The 24,337-nt window shown below is 36.5% G+C and overlaps 1 protein-coding gene across 1 annotated transcript in view; it reads left to right on the top strand.

Annotated features, from left to right (window-relative positions):
- Positions 1-24,337, top strand: part of LOC149780289 (rhophilin-1-like) — an 88,939-nt gene that overhangs the window by 29,325 nt on the left and 35,277 nt on the right. Inside the window, exons 7-9 of the mRNA XM_089937097.1 lie at positions 2,825-2,933; positions 6,805-6,954; positions 23,396-23,491. Of these exons, the coding sequence (XP_089793223.1) occupies positions 2,825-2,933; positions 6,805-6,954; positions 23,396-23,491 (355 nt within the window). The remainder of the gene's footprint in view (positions 1-2,824; positions 2,934-6,804; positions 6,955-23,395; positions 23,492-24,337) is intronic.

Below are 24,337 nucleotides of genomic sequence, written 5' to 3' on the forward strand. Positions count from 1 at the left end.
AAGACAAATTCACTAACTATCAACATAGGAGACGCCAAAACATCAAGCTTTCGATTGTGTGGAAAGTTATGATATTTGTTCAGCTAAAACACAAAACTAAAATTGATTGATGTTGATCTTAGTTCATCTATATGAGAATTTTATTTTAGCCTTTATTATTACCACTCTTCGTGAACATGTAAATTATGATAGTTACATGCCTTGTACAATTAAACATGAGTACCTTTTTAAAAATATTACCTCAATTTGTAGGATCACTTTTTGAAAATGAGTAACTCATGAGCGAGTGATTCAGCATAAATGAAACATCTATTTAGGACTAGCTGAAGTGTTACCTGGATGAATGCAGTTTGGTTGAAACAATGAATAAAGCAAAATCTGCATCTAATATTTTTGTGAATAAGTAAGGATTTAAGTGACGCTGTGCACGCTTTGCACTGTGTAAGTACTGTACTTTATAGTTCAGCATGGTCTCCCTGGTAAACTCAACTGGCCCACGAATTATGAAGTCTGTATTTACATTTATTTAACTTCATGTTGGAGAAATCAGAAAATATATACATGCAAAATAATAACAAAATCAATCATAGTACTTTATAACAGTTTAATAATTGTCGGGTCACTTAAAGTTACTTTTTTTACATGCCTATGTCTTAGGACACAGAAATTGTTTTTGTTTCATATCCCAAGATTTACAGCCATTACAGTAGTCAACAAAAAGACCTAAAAACTGTAAAGTTTAGACATTGGCCCGCGGATAAACTGCCCCCCATCTTCTTCCAGGCCTTATTTTTTCCTAAATTATTTGGCTTATATGTGAGTATAAAACAAAAAGTTATATTTGACATTTGGAGTATCATCTCTTTAATTCCACTGAGAATGCTTTAGTAAAGATGACTGCTTCGTAAGAATAGTATAAAACAGGGGTCTCACACTCAAACCAATCTGAGGGCCGCATGGTGGCATGTTGATGGCCCAAAGGCTGCTCCACCTTTGTTACCTCTCATGATACCTTGTGACACTAATCATTTTGCAGGCCACAGGATACGGCTTGGCAGGCTGCATGTGGTATGTGTGCCACATGTTTGAGACCCCTGATATGAGTACTAGATGTCCTTGAGGTACATGTACTTTATTTATGATCTATGAGACTATATGACATATTTCCAAGAAAACATGCAGGTTTCTTCAGTTTGAAGTTTGCCTCATCGATTAATTATATAGATAAGATAGTTGAATGGGGGTTCAGTCTATACTTTTAAAGAAAATTGCACCAGATGTTAAGCAAACCAGGCTTTAATGGTGTGACATGTGGATGTTATATGACTGAAAATATTAGAGCATATGGATCATGGATCTTTTCAAACTTCAAAACATGTCAGATAAAAAAGAAAAGGACAAAATAACACTGCTCTACAGACTTTAAAAGAAGAATATGAGACTAATGTAATACAGCACTTGGGTTGAGTATATGATTGTCATTTAATGAAAGTTACACATAGAATGTGAGACTAATGTAATACAGCACTTGGGTTGAGTATATGATTGTCATTTAATGAAAGTTACACATAGAATATGAGACTAATGTAATACAGCACTTGGGTTGAGTATATGATTGTCATTCAGTGAAAGTTATACATAGAATACGAGACTAATGTAATACAGTACTTGGGTTGAATATATGATTGTCATTTAATGAAAGTTACACATAGAATATGAGACTAATGTAATACAGCACTTGGGTTGAGTATATGATTGTCATTTAATGAAAGTTACACATAGAATATGAGACTAATGTAATACAGCACTTGGGTTGAGTATATGATTGTCATTCAGTGAAAGTTACACATAGAATATGAGATTAATGTAATACAGCACTTGGGTTGAGCATATGATTGTCATTCAGTGAAAGTTACACATGTAGACTTGTTAAACTGAATATAAATAATTTGTTTGGGTTTGTATTCTGGTTCTAATCCACATGGACTTTGCCCTTTTGTGACAAGAAATTTGACAGACTGCAGAACCAGGTTTACTAAGTAACAAATATAAATGTACATTTTTCATAACAGTGTACTGTAATTATGACATGTAATATATAGATTATACTCTTTATGCCGAAAGTATGCTTTGTTGTACACTTTTATTAGCAGCAATTATGCTTTTACCTGGGAGGTGGGGGTGGCATGTGTGGTTTCATAGTTGTACAAGATCCCAACTGTCAAAAGACTGTTGTAATAAAATTTTGGTCTTATGAAAAGGGTAGCCTCATCAGGGGTATAGTGTGGTTGAAATATACCATGTTGGTTTGAGGCAAGGTGGACACATCAAATGGATCAACTCTTTTGTGAATGGTCTCTCAAGATGTGGACCTCTGCAGTGGAGAAATTTGTATATGTTCATCCCATCTGCAGTGAAAGTGTTTCATGCTCAAAAGGATGGCATGTAATGGGGGGGGGCCACTGTAATGGAGAAATGAGCATTTAATTTTACAGCGATAAAGATAGTCAAAATTTATTGCAAAACTGTCTAAAATATAATTAAATAAATAATACAGTGTATATTGTCTTTGTCAAGCCATTTAACATTGACTTGAAAATCTTATTGAAATTTGTATTTGCGTTTTTTTTTTACTCATTGAGGAGTGGGGTAATATTGAAAGCAAGAAAACATAAATAGGTGTAGTGGAAATTTGTATCCAACTTATATTACCTCAGCTCATTGTATAAGGTTAATTGTGTTTGTTCCTGGTGTTCTTTCTTGAAATAAAACATCATATTAAATGATGATTATTTTTCTTATTTTTCATTGCATTTGTTTTCAGGTATGACTCACTGACAGGTGTGCCCAGTGTCCAGAAGAACTTGACATTTGAGAAGGGCTGTATATTATTTAACACTGGTGCTCTGTACACACAGATAGCTTGCAAACAGGTTACTAACATGTTATAACAAATATTTGAGAAGAGCTGTAATCTGTTTAACATTAGCATTATCAGTTCTGAGTACATAGGTAGCCCATAAACAAGTATATAGCCTGGTACAGCATTGGTACAGAATGATACTCTAACACTCAAATTGTATTCTCTTTTTCCATGGAAAATGTTATGAGTCATCATGATTTAACTGTTTATCTAAACCTGTTAAAATTTTAGAAAACTCGTACTGGGTACTCACCAATCCTAATGTTTGGTAATGTGTGTACCTGATCAAAGGGAAATTGAATTAAATGCAAAGAAACCTGAAATTATGTCCACATATTTTAAATTCACAATATCCTATAAATATCACTACCTAATGTCATCTGGTGCAAAGTCCAAGAATTCATGTGCATTGTCTGATAAATTTCTGAAATCCTCCATCGTCGTCTTATAAATCATCATGGTCCAGTGATCATAAATATCATTTCATTCCCTTTACTTGGCTTCACTGTTATATGCAGACACTTGTATAGAAACTCAGCTTAGACTTTTTAAGTAACACTTTGATCATACATGTTGTAAAATATCTTGAAGGTTGCTACTGAATACATCATTTGTGCAGCAAAATCAAATAACCAGCCTCTGTTACTTGCCACTGTACCACACTCATGGTTCAATCAAAGAGTTCTTAAATGGGAAAACAAGCTATGGGATTAAAGGACATTTATTTACTGGATGAGGCTGACCTCTGCTTGACACTGAAAAACTACACATTTGCAGCTCAGTCAGAAGGATTGTCAACTTGAAAACAAAGTGAGTGCTGCCTTTACAAGCACTGGCAGAAAACTTGGATACAATAAACGGATACCCCATGGCTCATTTTGTTACCCAGGTATTATCAGTGGGTGGGTACCTGAGTACCTGGAGACCCATTACATTTATCATAAGTTTCTGTTAACTCACATTTTTAATTAATTAACTCTACTGATCAGAGGCCTAAAGAGCTTTTTGCAGTGGGCATGCTTCTCTTGTCTGTATCTGGAAGTCGAAGCATTTCTTGTCTTTGTCTGAAAGTCTAATTGGTCCTAAATGAAAGTGGTGCCTTCCGGACATCCAGTATAGCTACCATGGTGGCCATCTTGAAATTCTTGTTATCACTATGCTAGCCATCATATTAATATGGGTTTTTCACTACAGGAGTTTATATGTGGATGGTCCTAAATGAAAATAGTGTTGATCTGATGTCAGCATGGTCACCATGGTAGCCATTTTAAATATCTTGTTATTGCGACTCCATTTGAATGGATGGTCATATTAGCATTGGGTTTTCACTAAGACGTCTTATGATGTGTAGATGATCCTGCATGAAAATGGTACTAATATCATTGTCTCAAAAATCTCATTATTGCTTATTCATTATATCATTATTGCTGAATGGATGGTCGTATTGACATAATGCTTTCACTAATAAACTTCTTATGATGTATGGATATCTTAAACGTAAGCAGCTCCAATACCATTTCTAGCGTGGCTACCACAATGGCCATCTAGAAAAACCTTGTTATTACTATTCATCCTATTCATCCTGAGTCGATCATCATGATATGGGTTTTCACTTACAGACTTCTTACAACAAGTGGATAGTCTGAAGTGAAGCTAGTGCTAATATCCTATACATGTAGTTTTTAATAAATGATTTCTCATGTTAATCCTAAATGAAAATAGTGCTGATATGGCTGACCAGACCAGGTGCAGATCTGTCATGGAGCCATGGTTGCTCGGTGGTTATAGTCATAAACTGACAATGATAGGGTTCTGGTTTGAAATACAATTAGATCGACCCAGTTCAGCTTCCATGGTCAGACTTGCTGTTACTGTGCCTTCATTTATTGTTATTGCTATTAGCTTTTGTGATTCTAACAAAATATAAACTTCCATTGGTTTTTAAATTCACGTATACATCACTGAATGAGAAGGACTGCTGTTGATAAATATAGAATCTATGTTGGGGTTTGGATGGAGACAAGGAAATCCCAGGCAAGGGGTTACATTATTTGACTCCCCTCGAGGCTTACCAAGGTGGGAGACATATAATGTAACCCGCAACTGGGATTTCCTTGTCTCGGTCCAAAATCCAACGTAGATTCTTTTTCAAACCCAATAATTTCCAATAAAGTTAAAAAGAATGTCTCGCTTTTGCAATATTGTTCACGCACAAATGTTTACATGCAGTGCATTAATACAAATATGTTTATAAGGACTGTAGCGTGACTGTGTCATCCGAAGTACACAGTTTTTATGTGTGAGCCAAAACAATAACAACATAAAATGTTGCATAGTATTGAGGTATTATCACATTTAATATATGTTTGTTATATGAAATTAACAATAAATAGCTAATATTTATTACAAGAAAATGTTTAATTTTCATCAATTCCAATTTAGAAAATTATATTGTAAATAATGAAATGATACTGGGCCCACCCTCTATTGTAGTAGTAGTATAGGCTATTATTATAACGAAAAGTTACATGTACCATGAGTGTCCATGCTTGGTTTATTCATGGGTAATTAGTGATCTTTGTCACTGTCATATATAACTCTTCTTCTATTTGGAGGAGGTGAAACTGTTTGTGACATACTTGTGTTGTCCTTAATATTGATTGTAAAATTACCCCCGTGTATAAAAGACCCTCCAAATATGTACACTAGTGGATAACCATGTGTGAAACTTTCAAGTTCATGGATTCTTTGAAAATTTATTATTTCTGTCTTGGAAATATGGCAAGTGCTACAGTGAAATTTGCTTATGGATTAACGTGTTGACGGATAAATGATTCCTTCTTTCTGGTAAGTGCATTATTTGTCATTAAATATTGTAAGTATATTTTTTATTCAACTGGGGCACAATGGATATGCTTAAGAAGTTAGAATAAAGCATGTTTGACATAACACATTTCTGGCTGTTACTAAGTTTTCTGTAGTTGTTAAGAGAGTTGGGAGGCTATGAAGTGTATAGGTCTATAGTCTGTGTGCAGAGATCATTGTTTTCTGTCATAGTTTCACACAGTATTGAGAATTTTATCCTATCTGTAGCACAGTCAATTTTCAGGTCAGCATCATTAAATGTAGCTAACAGTATATAAGGTAATTTGTTTCACACGACGTATTTAAAACTAGTTAGTTAGCTTTAGCTACATTTAATGACACTGACCTGAAAATGTACTGAGCTAGGCCTGCATATAAGATAAAATTTACCATGCTGTGTGGAATGAACTAGCATAATACCAAAAGCTCGACATCATATGCATGTGTGTCTTTGTCTCTTGAAATGTTTTTGTATGGTGTGTTCTCAAAGATGGATTGACCTTAAGTTACTATGTTTTTGTTATATTTTTGTTGTTGTTGTTGTTGTTGTTTGATTTTAGAACAACTATGTCAGGCACAGCAGAAGACAACAATTTTTAAAAAAAATGTAGTTCTTTGCATTTGCACAACTTGACTGAGATGACTGTTTAGAGATGACTAGACTGAGATAAGAAAAGTAAGGTTAGCAAAACAGCTAGAGTTTTCTGTTGCATGGGTGAGAATGTGATATCTCATGTTTTCATTGGCATTATTTTTTGTGTTTTGCAGAAAATAGACACTTTCATTACTTTTTAAATTCATTTATACACAGTGAATGTAGAGGGGACTGGATCCTATTTCCTGCATGTTCATTTATCCTTTTGCTATTATGTGTCCATTTATTTGTTTCATCATTGCTTTGACCCATAATTTACCTTAAATTTTGTTTCATTTTATGAAATAATGTGTACTTGCCTTCATGAAATATCTGGCTCTTTGTCCAGTTATTAAAATAAGCATTTTTTAAAATCAAATAGGACAGAGACACAGCAGAAGGATTACAGGAGGCTATCAGAAACTTTGAATTGGCTGCTGGAATATTTCGGTTCCTGCACAATCACTTCAGCCATGCCCCCTCCATGGACATGCAGTCACAGACCCTTACAATGTTGGCACAGCTCATGCTGGTCAGTATACATTTTTTATTGGCTATTAACAGAGTTCCCACGCTACCAGGAAATCAGGAAAAAGTCGTGAGAAATTATAATTTTTTCCCGATCGTGAAAAGTCCAGGAATTTCGCATATATTGATGAAAGTTGGGATAAACCCAGGAATTTTCCACTACCACTTGATGCCCGAAACAATCACATAATTGAGTGATAACTAAGCTGATCATAAGTTAAATTTATCGAGTTCTAACCAGAATATTTGGAGGGTGCAGTATGGATTATTTGATTGCTTGCAATAAACTTGTATGCTGAGTCAGTCCAAATGCCTAGTGGATTAGATTCATCTAGTAGACTTTTATTTTCAAAGTCAGCTTGATATCCGTATCTTTCCTTACATGGAAGGTATGAAAACCAGTCTAGCATCACAAGAGACCAACATGGTGGTGGCAAAGCGTAGCTGCTTACCAGATGGTCTAGCAAACTTTAAACATTGCTAGATCGAGTGATACATACATGAAATCGATATGAAATTTGCTTATTTTCTCATAAATTGTGAGTAGTAAAATCGTTATGCCTTTAATCTGCTGAAAGACAAAACTTCATTGTTGATGAAATGTGACCTGGTGCTTGTGATTTGTATTGCTAGTTGCATGAGTACTGTACACATATCTAACAACCCACCTTTTCAAACATTGTAGAGAAAAAAGTATAAAAAAATATAAAATTAAAGTTGTATAAATACAAAAATGAAAGAACACAAAATTCTTCATATTTTTTTTATCCCGAGAACAACTTTTGGAGTATTGTTATATCACATGACCATCACGTTGACATGTGATCTCTGCTTGATAAATCAGACTGGCCAGATTGCTGGTTTTTATAAAAAGTATCTGACTTTCATTTAATATAATTGAATTTCTGTATAACAACAGGATAAAGGAGCTTGTTCTTGATATCACATGAATATTGGACTTCCGATATCCTCATTGGAGATTTCTGAAGTCATGTGACTAGTAATGCAAATGGCGAGTACTGGGTCAGGTTTCATCTACGCCATAGTTTTGTCTTGTTTGACTGCGGATTAACGACATAAGATTATAATACTTGCCATTTCTGAGAAAATAATGGTGAAAATAAAGGTTAATTCACTGCATTGGATTCATGCGATGGTCGTCTGAGAACTATGCATTGGTGTGTCACTGTCTTTTGAATGTGTATGTGTAGTTTTTCAGTCTTCTTGCGATTCTGAAGTGATAAAAGACCTGTGAGAAAATCGAGCAGAAGGTTGTGGTCATGCTTGCACTCCTTGTGTTCATTTATATTACCGATAAGGTGATTTCACTGTACTTTATTGATAAACGTCAGACTCCTGTGCTTGAACCTGTAACCCAGAAAATCCTATTTACTCTGTGTTTGTTAAAATCATACAAATAACTACATTTTATAAAAGATGGAAATGTATACTTTAAAAAATTAGGCATGTTAATCAAAGTTTCCAAGTTTGTAAGAAGTTGTCCCACATGTACAAAATTGTCTGCTGCCAAACATGTCACCTTGCTACTAGAATGTGATTCTCACAAAATTTCCTGGCACATAGTCTGTTTCTAAATTCTTTAGTGTTTTTTCCCCATAAACAAGATGTTGTAATCACATTACACCCTATTCATTGTTGTTTCTCTTCCACATAATAGCTCATTTTAAAAAAATAAAATATTGAATTTTACTAATTTTTTTACAAGATCGGTTTAGTTGGTTTAATATCGCTTTCCATTTGTTTGCATTTTTATGTTGAATTTTGTAAAACTAGCTATCAACCTGATCAAATTACTCAACTGAACTGCTGACAGAAACAGTCCAAAGTAATGTATTTCATTTTTATAGCCCGATCGATAAACATTACCTATTTTAAAAGCTGTGCGCAGAATTAGCCGACATGGTGGTATCCTGTGTGTCCAAAATTAATATTATTTTGAACAGAATATTGTGGTGACAATTGCCTCTTTTCAGATGGTAAGCATTATAGTATTTTATTTTCGTCAGTTGGTCAAATTCGGTATACGTTTTACTTCAGTATTGGAGACAGAAACCTTAGGGGCGCAGAAATGCCCAACAGCATTGTAGATATTAAAAAAACGATACGAGCTCCTGTATCGATACAAGCTTGGGGACTGGTTTAACAAATTACAAGAAGACAAGTTGATTTTCCAGAAAATTCAGTCCTTATTTATACAACAGTATATAATTTTGAAGGTCTTTTGTCAAAATTTAAATCCACCCTTTTGAAAATGTTTTTTAAATGATGGATTTTTAACCAGACCATCTTAAGGAGATTAGGTTGTTTGAAAATTCTTGTTTGGGATTTTATTGGCACAGATAAATTCAGAGTTAAATTCTTTTCGTTACAAGGCAAGATTCTAATTATTTGCGTTAATTATTTTTTTCCATACTGTATCAGGAAATGTTACTTTTTATGAGATGCATATATATATTGCTATAGAATTCTTTAGAATTAAAGGTTTGAAAGGAAACAAAACATAATTTATGCTCATTATGTTGTTCTCACTTAGCAACATAATGCAGCAAAATAAAGTTAGAATTTTTATTTTGTATATTGAAATAACTTTACATGCAAAGTTAAAGAAATATAATAAAACTTTTTTCCTGTGATACATTTTGTGGTTTTGTACATGATCATCTTTACTAACTTCAGTGTTTTCGGAGAGTCTTGAAAGAGAAACATCTTTAGATTTAGAAAATCCATGTTTTATAATCTAAAATGTTCTTTAGTTCCATTCAGTAATGGTCATATGTAAACCTTGAAAAAAGTAATTTCAGCCTGGAAAAACCCTGGAAATGACCTCAAAATTTATCTTTAGAAAAGCATGGGAACATGTATTAACTAGCTTGCAAGCATGAATAAGAAGTGACAGTATTTTCTTCTTCAAATATGGTATCCAATCATAATACCTGTAGGAGGACTACTACTTCCTCACAAATCCAGCCCTCCCAAGCTAAATCATTTAAGCTAAAATGCTGAAAGTTAACTGCCCACTCAGAGTGATCTCCCCTTTATACCAGGATTGGCAACAAATCCCATGAAATTGTCAGTTACTCTTTCGCTTGTGCCAAATAGCACACTCTCTGCAGGCAGAGAGGCCTCACAAAATCCATACAAGCAGTTTGGAAGTTTTCTGCCTTAAAAAAAGTTGGATGAGTTTCCTCTTTAAAGGGAAGTATATTCTGTCCATAAATTTCCAACTTTTCTGTTCTTTTTATCATCCCTGACAAAGTTACACTTTCAGTGTTATCACTTTTCCATCTTCACACATGTAGGCACCTATCGTACATACTTGCACAGGTCGCAATGACACCACCTCACATCGCTATAACATTATTAATAAATGCAAGTCTGGTACATAATATACAAAACTGTTTTAATATTGAAGTATGATTCCACTGCCTGGATGCATACAGCTAAGTTGTCTATATTGTCCTAATGCAAGTTATATACATGATGGTTTACTGATTTTCCTATATAGAACATTATTGGGCATTTCCAACAGGTACCATTGTCTCATAATGTGTACTGTAGCATCTAGCTCGTAAGTAATAATAATTTCAAATGAGTACCTTTTTTTTGAGCAGGTTTTGTGTGTGGTGTAGAAAAATTGTTTATATGACAGTATATCCTCTGCTGTGGTCGGATAAAGGTAAGTTTCTATTCATGGTTAATGTGGCAGGAGGTAGTAGCCTACTTCCGAGCTTCGTAGCATCAAGGTCATGCAGGATACACTAAATTGGATGGTATTATAGAAAGGTAGACAGATGTAGCTCTACAATGATACCAAATAATCTGGAAGTTCTAGTTGCACTACAAAATACAGAGGAAAAAAAAACCTTTTCTTGGACCTGATGTTTTTTCCACCCAAAATTCACCCATGGTTGGAATCCGATTTTGTGTCCGGAATTTTTGGTCTCCGATCTAAGGCAGACCGGTATGAACTGCAAACAGACAGATGAACCTTTGCAAAAAGTAGGATAAGATGGGCATTTGGAATAAAGAGTGGCCCCAATACAAAAATATTATTAAGTCCATTAAGCTAAAAAAAAGAACTCCAACTTTTACCCCTCTGATCATGCGCGAGCTAAATAGCCAATAAAAAAAATGATGTTTCTAACACAACTAGTCATTAGGTTATTTTAAAATCACCTGGAAGTTAATGTCTTAGGATGTATTCAGAAACAGCTTTCAAAATGTGTTTCCTACTCAAATTTCAGGCAAAACGACAAAAACCATCTAGGGGTTAATGTGTTAAATGATTTTACCTGTATAGGCAGTAAAATGTTCGCCTCCTACAGGTAATTTATTATTATGATTATTTAGAATCCACTTATTAAGTATTAATAGTGACACTCTAATTCTCTATCTCTACGGGTCACATGTACCATTTCACAGGTATTTATTATTTATCATTGTTCGTAACTATGCATGGACACCCCTAAGTTAATAAAGCAGGAGGCATACTGCACTACGAGCATACTTTGAGGGATGAAACAGCATTTGCTTGCATTGCATGTATGGGTTCGAGACCATATCATTTACAGCAGAGCAACAACAGCCCCATTATGGTTTTGTATATCAGAATTATGGACCAGCCATGTGGATCAATATCCCATACCCATCCCAACCTCAAGAACTGGACAACATTATGCCAGCCAAAATAGCAATGTTCCTTCACGACTGTACTCAGCCATATAACTCTGATCACAATGGGCCATGGCTGCAATTGATCATACAGCATCAGCCATCAGACTAATGAACTTTATCTCTAGTTCCATGACTTGCATAGTGCTGCTAGACTCGTCCTGCATATGATAACCAGTTTAGTGCCTCAATACCCATTTCATGAACTCAGTTGTGCATTGATTGGTTTAACCTACATAGTGCTGCTAGGCACTTTCTGTGGAAGACGTTGAGTTTATATAGGCACTTCAATGGATCGGTGTCACCGGCATAGTACCTATAGATACTTTTGGCTTACGATATCCAACATTGTGCCTCAATTTCCAAGAGATGTCTGTTCACTTGCCCTCATGCCTTTGCCATCGAAAGGGAACCAGTGAAACCTTGAAGGTAACCAGATACAACTCAGAACATGCTGCAAGTGCCATCAGGTAGTATAAGTTATTGGCTTCACTTCCTTTAATCCAGAAACTTCAAAAATTGGTTATCAAGTTCCCTCATTGTTATTAGATCTTACTAATGATGAGTGAAACTTTGCTATACAGGCGTGAATTGATCAAGTCTTCTGATCATTCTCATCAGAGTTCTGTCCTTGTCTTTCCTCTATGTCACAGCTCTGATATCAGGTGATCATTTTCTATGGAAGAATCTGTTTTCAATTTGCTTCAATAATTTGACAAAGTTACTGACATTTTGGGGCTGCTTACATCGACAATTACAAGCTCCAAGCATCTGCAGACATTTTTTTCTAGCTGATGCCTTCTGTCAGTTTTCCATTTGGATATCCGTCAGTTGATTTGTAACGTAATGTTGTGTCCAATATTTGTAGTGGTCATTCAATAGGCAGAACACAGTTTTTCATCTCTCACCTCAAACCTCACCAGACATATGTGGGAGTATGTTTATAAAATGGCCCATTTCATAAACATAAAGGTCCAACATACTATGGCTGTGGCCATCACAGTAGTTATGAACTTACAACAGATGGAATGAGATGCAGTGCTCTCTACCTCCACCTCAAAGACCATCATAGGCCAAGCTATTATAGCAGCCTTAATCATCTAATTTCCTCTTTAATGATCAGGCTGACAGAATTCACAACAAGCCACCAAGGATACATTTGTTCCATTCCTCAGTCTCAGCTACAGTGGAGTGATTTACATGACAACCAACAAAAGGTCACAGGGATGTCCTTAAAGCACAGACCACAGTCAATTGAAAACAACAGTTGTCCTGAATTAAGAATCAAAGGGAGGTTATTCATTTTCACTAGCATTTCCATGAAACCCTCCCTGCTTCAAATGACATACATTCACATACACCCTTTTCATATATCACAGGCAAAGGAATGCTTCAGTTATTGGTTGCCAAATGGTGAAGATTTACCATGACAACATGTGGACCCAACAAGCAGTCTCCAAGGGATTTGGTATCCTGTTTGGCACACCTCCTAAGCCATTGCCCAGAGTTTCTTCAGCTACTAACACGTCCCTTACTACTTGGTCATCAACCTAACTGTATTTTGTATGCTCATGAATTCATAATGGTATGCAACAACGTGTTCTAAATGCCATCCATTGGGGAGACTTCACTATTAGTGTGGACATGCAAGAAGTGTGACTTCACACAGCTTCCAGAAGTCCTGTGGCTAGCCTACAACAACACAACAGGTTACAAAATAGCAGGCTAGTTATATTTTGGAGCAAGACTTGATTTCATATATTTCCTCCTCATTCTTAATCTCCTTGTCGACACTGACATCTCTGACCTCATACCCGTTCAAAATGTCAGTCAGCTGGGTCTGGAATCAGTATATGTTTCCTCCTGGAATGAGAATTGAATTAATGCAATGGTAGATTCCTTCCCACTGCAGAGCAAGCCATCTGCTAGAGAATTCTTTCTTCTGCTGGGTTTTGATCAATGTGGCAGTGGTCATCATAGTCCTAGGTAGCGTTCTTGGGCTCCTGTCAGATTGATTATTTGGTCCAAGTGGAGGCTGAACCTTTTACCTTTAGACCAAGCTTCACAATCTGCACAATATGAAGTTGGATTATTGAAGTTGTATCTTGAAGGCAGGGAAACCACTCTGGATTCACATCAGGGGATACCTCTGCAAGTACAAGCTCAGGCATCACGATTGGTATGGATGCAAACACGGGACTGATGAGCAAATCTTTTACCATTTTAGGATGCCATATGGTGAATTCCCCATCAGGATTATTACTTATATATCAACATGTTCAAGATGAAAACCATTTTGAAATGCTTTTCATTGGTGGCTGGAGAACCTTTGCGGGAATGGAGTTCACATTCAGTCCGACAACTCTACTGTGATGACTTATTTCAAACAGCAAAGTGGAACCAAGTCCCCAGACTTTTGTATTCTTCTTGGGATTTTCTAAAGTGGTGTCCTCAGTGACAAATCCATGCCAAAGTTTGACTTATTATTCTAGACTGGCTAATGTCTTAGTGGATTTATTATCCTGCAAGAAAGAACTAATAAAAATGGAATGGTCTCTTCGTCCCTTATTTTCACTAAATAGGTGCTCGATGGGATCAACCTTTGATGCACCTATTGGTGACAAAGTGGAAGGCCAAAATCCCAACCTTTGTCTCACCAGTCTTGGAGCCATAAGGCCTGGATAATCAATATGCTTTATGTAGACTGGAAGGGCCAGATGTGTGTGTGTGTGTGTGTGTGTGTGTGATATGGATTTTTAATGTAGCTTTAACAATTTTTCTGTCATATTGCTATGATGTCTGCAGTGTGGCAGTTTATAGTGATGTCCAGTACTGGACATGTAGCTTGATGTCTGACCCAGTGACATTATTTTGACACTGGGCTGACCAGCCTTAACACTAACCTCTTAATACTGAGCGCCAAGTGAGGAAGATGTCGTACCATTAGTCTGTGGTATGACTCAACTGGATATCGAACCCACAACCTCTCGCATCCAAGGCAGACGCTCTAACCACTAGGCCACCAGAGCAGTTGAATGGCCAAATGTATACACCTCTCCAACACCTCAGGTTCTAAAGATTACAGAGGAAGCAAAAGAATCATCGAGTCTCCTCATCCTTATTACTCCATTCTCAAAGGAAAACTTGGATCAACCTCATCAATCTCGCAACATAATTGCAAGGACTCAAGATATTCCCTCATCTACTTTAAGCAATTATGATGGAAGTGTTTCATCCCAATCCAGAGTTACTGAACATCTGGATCTTATTTAAATATTAAACAGTTCTCACAATAGGTACTTGAGAATCTGTGAGATGGCCATCCACGTTAAAGGTGTACAGTGGTAATGGAATATATTCTCACCGTAGCACACAAGGATACTTTATACCACTGCACACATCGATACCTCAGTAGCTAACTTCATATGGCTTTTTGATGAGAAACATCATGAATCTCAATTAAAATCAACCATTCCATGATTACTGGCACACTGCATATTCATAGAAGAGAGGACACAGGATTCTTGCCCAAGTGGAATTTATCATGGGTATTAACCTGTTGGAACAAGACACTATTTAAACTGCTGTCAAGAGTTTAATTAGTTTGCCTCTCATATAAGTCCTGCCTTCTCACCACATTGGCCAATGGCAGGCAGAATCAAAGAAGACATTTCCTATTGATGGACCCATCTACAGGTGAGTCCAAAAAGATATATCAGTATCACTCATGAAACCTCCAATCTATCATTACCCAGAACATGCTACCATTCATGGGTAATCAGATCTTGGTAATAATTCCTGTCTACTCTGGACACTTCATCTCCAGGTGATCTACAGGATGCAGTGCAATCTCTGAAGTGGCACTTAGGAACGACTGAGCCATTGCATGGAGGGTGATATGCCACATCTTGCCTTCAAAAGAGGTGGAAAACACTATATCAACATCGAGGCTTTCATCCTGGATAAAGTGGGATATCTGTTCTGCATGTCAGAAGTAACCCAGCACCAATGAATTTGCTTCACATATTGGCTTACAAAATTAGGACTGTCACCACAAACATTGCATAAGAATGAAACTGTTCTTTGTTATCCATGCCATGGGATGGAGATCCAAGTACACTTCTCCAGTTTTTATCTCAGAGATCTTTCATCCTAAAGGCTCAATTTGGTCTGGTGGAACCTTTAACTGTGGTGCAAAAGGTTACTTTGCTGGGTTGTTTGACAGCTCCATAAAGGTGTGGCTTCATGACTTCCACTGTGGATTTACTGGAGGGAAACTTTTCCCTTTCAGAGCCGCTCCCTGACATGTGGAGCCTCTTTGCCACTCAGGTTATCTAGAAGCTGTCTCATACCTTAGGAGACCGGAGATGGCGTCTCCCGGGTAAGGTGATTGTCTTCCTCCACCTCTTACCTATTCTAGCAAGGTATTATCATTGGGTAAAGTATTTGAAGAAATCAATTTTATTTCTTGTAAAAAAATGTTTCTTTGATAATACTTAACCAATCATAATACAAATACACACTCAAAGCTTTCCCGCAGTTATATGCTGATATAGAGCATGCATTCCGTTCAGTAGAAACTGACAATTTCACTGTATTTGGCGCCAGTCCAGATGTTGAGTGGAAATCACTCTATTTAACTGCCACCTAGTTGGGCAAATAACTTTTAGCTTTTTAGCTAATATGTTTTTGCCTGGGAGGGTTGGATTTATGAGGTAGTAGTAGTTCTTCTAAGTATTAGTTCTTGGGTAAGTATTATCGAAGGAACATGTTTTACTAGAAAAAATGTGTTTCACTAGGATATGCATTTGTACAAATCCAAGCTAAACCTAATGACCGCTCCACAATAAAAAGAAATGAACACATAAGAATTAAACACAGTTGATTTTCTTTAAGCATAAAAAAACCTGTAATATTCATAAATATTGACAAAAGCTCAATTTGACAATTACAGCATTCCGTTGATACCAGGAAGTCGGAATAAATGAGAAAACATAAAGCACTTTCATTCCACAAGTGTTGTTTTGAGATGGAGGAAAAAAAGTTGGATTGCATAGTTGTATTTCAATGAAAGTAGATGTTAGGGCACCAGTCAGGCATGAGTGGTAAAAAAATTCAGTACAGAGGCTTATAAATATAAATGGCTTTTTGTCAACATTTAAAACAACCATTTTCAAAAAAGTTTCTTCATGCCAATGCATGCAGAGTGAAGTTAACAGTATTATTCTGCACATTGAGTTACATACAAATCTATGTGAATTTCACTAGTTATACTTGTTTCTAGTGACACACCTAGTGGTTTTAGTAGTTGGTTTTATGCCAAATTCACATGCATTGAAAAAGTCTCAAAATAGAAATGGTTGTTGTTGTTGTTGTTGTTGTAGGGTTTAACGCCATTTTTCAGCACACGATAGGCTATACATGGCGGCCAGTATTAATGGTGGAGGAAGAACCCGGGAAAACCCCAGAAAGAACCACCAACCCACAAGAGGCTTTTGATTTTAAATGTGCATGTTTTTTAAGCCAAAATGTTTTTGATGTATAAATGAACCTTAAATTTTTTATTTCATTCAGGAGAAAACTAGTTGCACTGCCGTAAGTAAGTGCTTTGCAGGAATGAGTCGACTTTCATTGATCATCTGCTTATTCAATGCATGCATTTTACACACTACACTTTGCAAACTTGTACAATGGCACTATACTTGACAAAGTTGTACAATGGCACTACACTTGACAAAGTTGTACAATGGCACTACACTTGGCAAAGTTGTACAATGGCACTACACTTGGCAAAGTTGTACAATGGCTGTCATGCAGGTTTTGGTATGTGGTGGGCATGTATTTGCTGTTACATGAAAATTAATATTTTAGTGCTTCAGTTTTTTAAAGTCATATACAAACTTGTTAAATTATTATATGGTTCAAACATAAAACTCCTGTTTATTGAATTTTTAGATATTGGGTACCCAGGGTCAGAGGTGTAGAATGACTAATCTTGCAAGGGTATGCTAGGTACCCAGGGTCAGGGGTTTAGAATAATTAATTGATCTTGTAAGACTGTGCTAGGTCTCAGGATTTCTTGATAAATCGAATTCATTGATTCTGATGGTTCATTTATTTTTGTGGATATGTATTCTTGTGGCTTTAATAGTAGTAATACAGTATCTACTGCTATCTCTTTGCTATCCTTGCTAAGTCCCAAGTACAAGCTAATTATTCGATCCTCCAATTATTAACTTAAGTGCCAGAAAAGAATAGAACATGATCCCAGTCTGATGCCTTAGTCCCATCCTACAGAATGTCTTCTTATTTTTCCTTGGACTCTTGTGTTATAAACATGTGTCAGAGCACTAAGCAAAATTCACTGTATTTTGACCAAGCCTATCCTTTTTGGTATTGCTTTATGCTTCATTTTGTATGCAGTCCCTACATTCCTTTTTTGTCCCACTTTGTTAATTTTTAGATCCACAGGATGCATTTGTTTACATCCACATCTTTCCGACCCACAGGAAATACCTGTGGTTTTTTATCTGGGCTGTACTAAATTTCACACTCTTCTGTTCAGCCTCAGCTCTTGCCCTAGAGCCTTTGCCAGATTGATGAATGTAATAGATCATTAGGCGCCCCCATCCTCCGGTATTTTAATGACTGGCTGATGCACAACATTGTCAAAAATACTCTTCAGGAGAGTCTGTTGAGTGATGGTGTCTCATCAGGTTCTAATCCCCAACACAGAAAAGTCAGATCTTACCCCTTGTCTGGGCTTTTGTAAGTGAGCATAATTTCCTTACCAGTCAGGGGATAGTATGCAACCACCTAGACAGAATTGTCCAGATTCATTCATTTTGGCCAGAACAACATTCTAAGCTCACCTTTAACTCTCTGTCCTGGAAGCTCATGTTGCAGCTGTGGAATTAATTATCCTATATATACTTCTTTTATGTCCTCACCTGTTCCTGTGCCCAGCAAACTTGAGACTGCACAAAGACCACCTGTTGGCTTGGATACCAACTGGGATCTGATTTTTGTCACCACTGGATTTACTGCCTTGGTCAGGATATTTTTCTAATTGGAGTCCCAGTTCACACACCAGAACCACACTCCTCCCTGTACACAGATGCATCATATTCGGAATGGGGTACACACCTGGAGCCAGTGACTAGTTCTTTGGGGACTGTGGTCTTGGGAATAATTTACCCTTCATATCAGCAACCTAGAAATTTAATATTTCTAATCCTACGTGGGTTTGTCAGCATAATAAATCATTGTTGCAATATGATTGTGTCAGACAGCATGTTGGTTGTAGTGTAACTGAAGTAACATTTAGGTACACAATAATCACATACTCCTTCTTCATGTGTTTATGTGTCGAAGTCAGGAACCTCCTCTACTAGGCAGTCTTGGAGATCACCCACAGAATCACCCTCATTCCAGACAAGAGAAGTATCCTCAGGCTGGCAGAAAGACTGGGTGGTATGGTCCTTATGGAATTGTCTCTGCAAAAGTTGGTAGTTATTTGCTTTTTTTCAGGACTTATAAAAATGGTACTAACAGCTCCCTCACTAGGTGTTGAGCATTAAAAGGTTAGTGTTAGAACTGGTCAGCCTTGTGTCAGGATAATGTGACTGGTTGGGACATGATGCTACATGTCTATGACATGATGCCCCAAACTATTACACTGCAGACATTGTAGCAATATGACTGAAAAATTGTCAAAGCTACATTAAAAATACAAATCAAACATTTGCACTTTTTTAGGGTGTGGGAGCCCAATATTGGACTTGTTTGGTATGAGACTGAAAAACAAGCTGCCACTTTTTGCCTTCACAGTAGCAGAGCGGAGGTGGGGGGAGCATTAGATGCCTTCAGTCTGAAGTGGAATAATCTGTATATTTACATATTTCCATTCTTCAGTATAATCTTGGCTTATCCTGATAGTTCCCATGTTTCCCCAATGATTTTGCTTCACAGATCTTCGCGATCTTTTGGTTGTCAAGTCTAAGAGATTACCTCAGAAGAGGGACCTACTGTATCATCAGTATTAGGATTTTGTACTGAAGTATTGTTTTAAATTTTTTCCTAGTGCTATAGGGTACATAATGGCACACTACATAGATGAGGCACCACATTCCACAGAAACTGTTTTTTGTTTAGGTCCATATTGCCTACCCTCCTACTATGTCCCAGAACTTGATTCATTTATTCAACATTGATTAGAATGTAGGTTACTGTGACCAGTTGTTTATGCTTTATTAACAATGTACAGTAAAACCCGTCCTAACAGTTACCTTTACTCAGCGGTCACCTTTTTTAAAATGGCCATTCTAATTTAACCCAGGTAATTTTTCTATATAAATGTCCTGTATGTAATTATAACCTGCCATCTGTAGTCTTTTACCAGGTGTTTTCTAACCAAACAATGGTTTCTTCCTGCATTAAATGATCACTGCTCAGTTGTTTGCATCTTGGGAATCTATGTGTGAACATTTTCTTATTTCACTTTATTCACCATACTCTAGTTACATTGATGATATTGTGATTCAAAGGTTTCACTATGTTAAGGCTTGGCAGTTTTGATCATTAGGGTTTAGGAATGAAGCAGTTCGTTTGCTGGATGTTCAGAAAAGTATTTGTGTTATCATAGCAGAAAATGAAGTCATCTTTTGTGTCAGTGAAGTAAAAAGTTTTCTTTGAAAAGAGATGTTTCATTAGGGTCAAGGGGTTATTCATTGTTCAGAAATACATGTAGTCTGTCAAGACAGGTGAAGTTTCAATTTTTTAAATTCCTATTCATCACAGGCTTCTCACATAAGCCAACTGTCCTTTGATCACGGAGAGTTCAGGGTTCCCATGTCTTCCTGATGTTTAATGAAGCCCTGGATTGCAACTGGAATTTGAATTTAAAGAAAATATCCAAGAAATGTCCTTGAATGTTACTTTTTGTTATAAAATGTCCTGGAATTTGATATTGAAAAGCTAAACTAAAAAATGATTTTGCAATGATTGTCATGTTCCATCAGCAGCCAAGGTTGAGTCTGTTAAGTAAAAGATTTTTGCATACATTCCTTCAACTGCAGTATTGCGGCATTAATCAAAGTATCAAACTTTAAAAATGACTCCTGAAATTTGACATTTTCTCTTTAAAATCTCCTGGAAAACTGGAAAATAAAAAATCACTTTGGTGCAGGTACAGCAACTAACTAATCTGATATTGTTTTTAACATGTGGACAAACTAAGACCTGATTTTAAGTCAATAACGATTTCATTTATTGGATAGATTAAAAGGACTAGGATACAGTAATCTTGAGTGGAACATAAATTTGGGAGAGAACAACATTCTGGATAATGTAATGATAATAATAATGATAATAGTAATAATAACTGGTCCATGATATTTGTTCAGAAATCAGTTTGTGTACAGAGGTCACCTTTGGCCAGTTTTGCCTCTTCCCATGAGTGGCCACTGTTGACAGGTTTGACTGTTACATCAAGGTGTAACTTTAATACAGACAAGTTTTACTGTCACTTGGCAGTCACAGTTGTTGTTGATACTCTTTTGGTTGTTTATCACAGGGTATGTACACTTCCTTGTAACCCTTAACAGTACTGGATTTTGGTCATTTTGGGGGCTTAACACATTAACCCCAGGAGGTTTTTTGTCGTTTTTATCTGAAATTCAAGTCGAAAACACATTTTGAAAGCTGTTTCTGAATACATCCTATTACATCAGCTTCCATGTTATCTTCGAATAACATAATGCCTAGTTGTGTTAGAAACATTGTTTTTCATTACTATTTGGCTCGTGCATGAGCAGAAGAGTAAAAGTTGGAGTTTGTTTAGTGTTTTTTTTTTGCTTATTGAACCCATAACTTTCATGTCGAGACCACTCTTTATTCCAAATGCCCATCTTATCCTACTTTTTGCAAAGGTTCATCTGTCTGTTTGCAGTTCCTACCGGTCTGCCTTAGATCGGAGACCAAAAAGTCTAAAATCTTTACACAAAATCAGATTCCGACCACAGGCAAAATCGGATTGTGACCACAGGCGAATTTTTGGTGGAAAAAATCAGGTCCAAGAAATGAGGTTTTTTCCTCTGTATTTTGTAGTGCAACTAGAAATTCGAGATTATTTGGCATCATTGTAGAGCTACATCTGTCTACCTTTCTATAATACCACCCACTTTAGTGCATCATACATGACCTTGACACTACAGAACTCGGCAGTAGGCTACTACCTCCTGCTACATAAACTTGTTACCAGGGGTTAATGTGTTAACAGTACTGGATTTGGGGCATTTTTAAATTAAAGACCTTGAAATCCTTGAAAATTGATATTTTAGTTTTTAAAGTCACTAAAGTGTCCTTGAAAATCAATTTTGCTCATAATAAAATTCTCTTGGACCATCTGTTTTCCTTCATACCATTCCTGGAAAATTGGCATGATCATTTCATCTTACTCTGTTGTGTTTTCATTGTCCAATGTTTCAGCCTTTTCGGTTTGTTTTGTCTGTCATTTCATACATGTGTGTCACGTTTACTGTCTTCATGATAATTTCTCATATCCAGGGATTTCTATATAGTATTGCAAGTGGCTGTCATCTCTGGTAGTCAAGTAAGCATTTTTTCATTGAATTGCTTGAATTATGGTTGTGAATTAATTGGTCATATGTATACAGAGAAATTGCAATAATTGGTCTTAAATATGCAAGGAAGTGGCATTAATTTGTCACATATATGCTGTGAAATTGCATTAATTGGTTATAAATATGCAGGGAAGTGGCATTAATTTGTCACATATATGCTGTGAAATTGCATTAATTGGTCATAAATATGCCAGGAGATTACATTAATTGGTCATAAATATGGGGAATTGCATTGTTGCAGACAGTTGGACTTTTGTACAAAGACTGACTCATTTGTGTTCTAATGTTGAAACATTAGGTGCAGAGCCAACTTTGTCAAAAAACATCAAATAAAACCCATACATTTGATTGAAGAGGTAAGAAGAAAGGCAAGTGTAGGATTGAAAATCACACAATTTTGTTAACGACCTGGCTGAAACTAATGAACCTATTGCTAGCACTTGCAGTAGGCTTTCTACATGGACATCATCATTTGTAAGGAGAAACAGCTTGCGAGTTCATGCATTTTGTTTGATGATGTTGTTGTTGTTGTTGTAGGGTTTAACGCCATTTTTCAGCACACGATAGGCTATACATGGCGGCCAGTATTAATGGTGGAGGAAGAACCTGGGAAAACCCCGGAAAGAACCACTGACCCACAAGAAGCTACTGGCAAGCTTTCTCACATACCCACATTGGCTGAATCCGAGACTCGAACCCACACAGACAGAGGTGAGATGGCAGTGATCTGTAACGGAGAGCGCTTTAGACCACTTGGCCACTCGGGGTCCCGTTATGATGATGCTGTAAACTTAATAGAGTGTCTTATCATTCAAGCATTGACATTGATAAAGTATTTAAGTAAAGGGTTATAATAAACATTTTTTTCTTGTATAAACTACTTTGTTTTCTTAAAACATCTTTATGTCACATGGTTGGTCTGCTGATTTCAGGGCAGCTAGATTCGAACAACATACTGTAATATGTCCTTAATTCTGGCATATTTGATGTCCAGGAGGTTTATTTTTGAAGGCCAGGAAATGCTGGAAAAGTTTTTGAATTTAACTTTAGTGTAAGTGTCAGAAGTTTTCTTTATTTTTCATTCAGATGCCTGTGATTTTGTTATTTCAGTCTCAGGCCCAGGAAAGTGTATTTGAGAATTGCACACTGGGTGGGATTCCTGAAGGATGCCTTTCTCATCTGCAAGTGGCACAGGAAGCTGTCATGGTAAGGTTTCCACATGAACATAGAACTGAAAAGATTTAGTGGGACACTATAGTATGCTGGACACTATTTCAAAATTTCAAGGCCATATACATGTCTGAAAATGGGGAAATAGTTTTACGGTTCACAGTTTACCCAGTCATTTTTGCAGTACTATGGGAAGACTCATGATTCTCACTTTTGCAGGAGCAGTGGTGCTTCAGTTTTATTGCTGGAGTAAACAAATTAACAACAACAATGGCTCTACTCTAAAACTTCAGAAAAATGAACAATTTCCTGAAATTAAATAGTGGGAAGATCTTATTTGAATTTAATTAAATCAGATATTTAAATGTTAGAATTTATCTGAGATATTAAACACCAGCACAGAGGTCTCAGAAACGCTATCTGGGACGCACACAGTCACTTAGGCATGGAGTCCTCCATATGCATGTAATAGGTGGGCGGCAAATTCAAAGACTTGCTAGTGCTGCTTCAGCCACCTGCTTAGTGGGAAAATGTGTTAATCTATTGATCATTTTAGCTGTGTTGATATATACAATGACAAATTCAGTGGCTGAAAGACCCCCTGATGTACATGTTGCCATTATAAGAGTATATCAAAAGAACATGATGCAATGGCTGGGTTGGAAAATGTGTTGATATTTACAGTGATTGAATTCAGAGGCAGAAAGACCCAGAGATTTATGTGTGGTCATTTATAAGAGTACATCAAATAAACAACTTTTGTTTCTTTGTGTTCATTTTTGAGTGTAGCTGAATAAGCAGTGCACGTGACCTCAGAATCAAGACATGTTGAGACTTAGACAAAATGCCATTCACAAATTTGGATTAGTATTTTGGGGTTAA

Source organism: Sinohyriopsis cumingii, chromosome 16 (genome assembly GCF_028554795.1).
Source record: "Sinohyriopsis cumingii isolate HCF-2022 chromosome 16, ASM2855479v2, whole genome shotgun sequence".
Lineage (NCBI taxonomy): Eukaryota > Metazoa > Mollusca > Bivalvia > Unionida > Unionidae > Sinohyriopsis > Sinohyriopsis cumingii.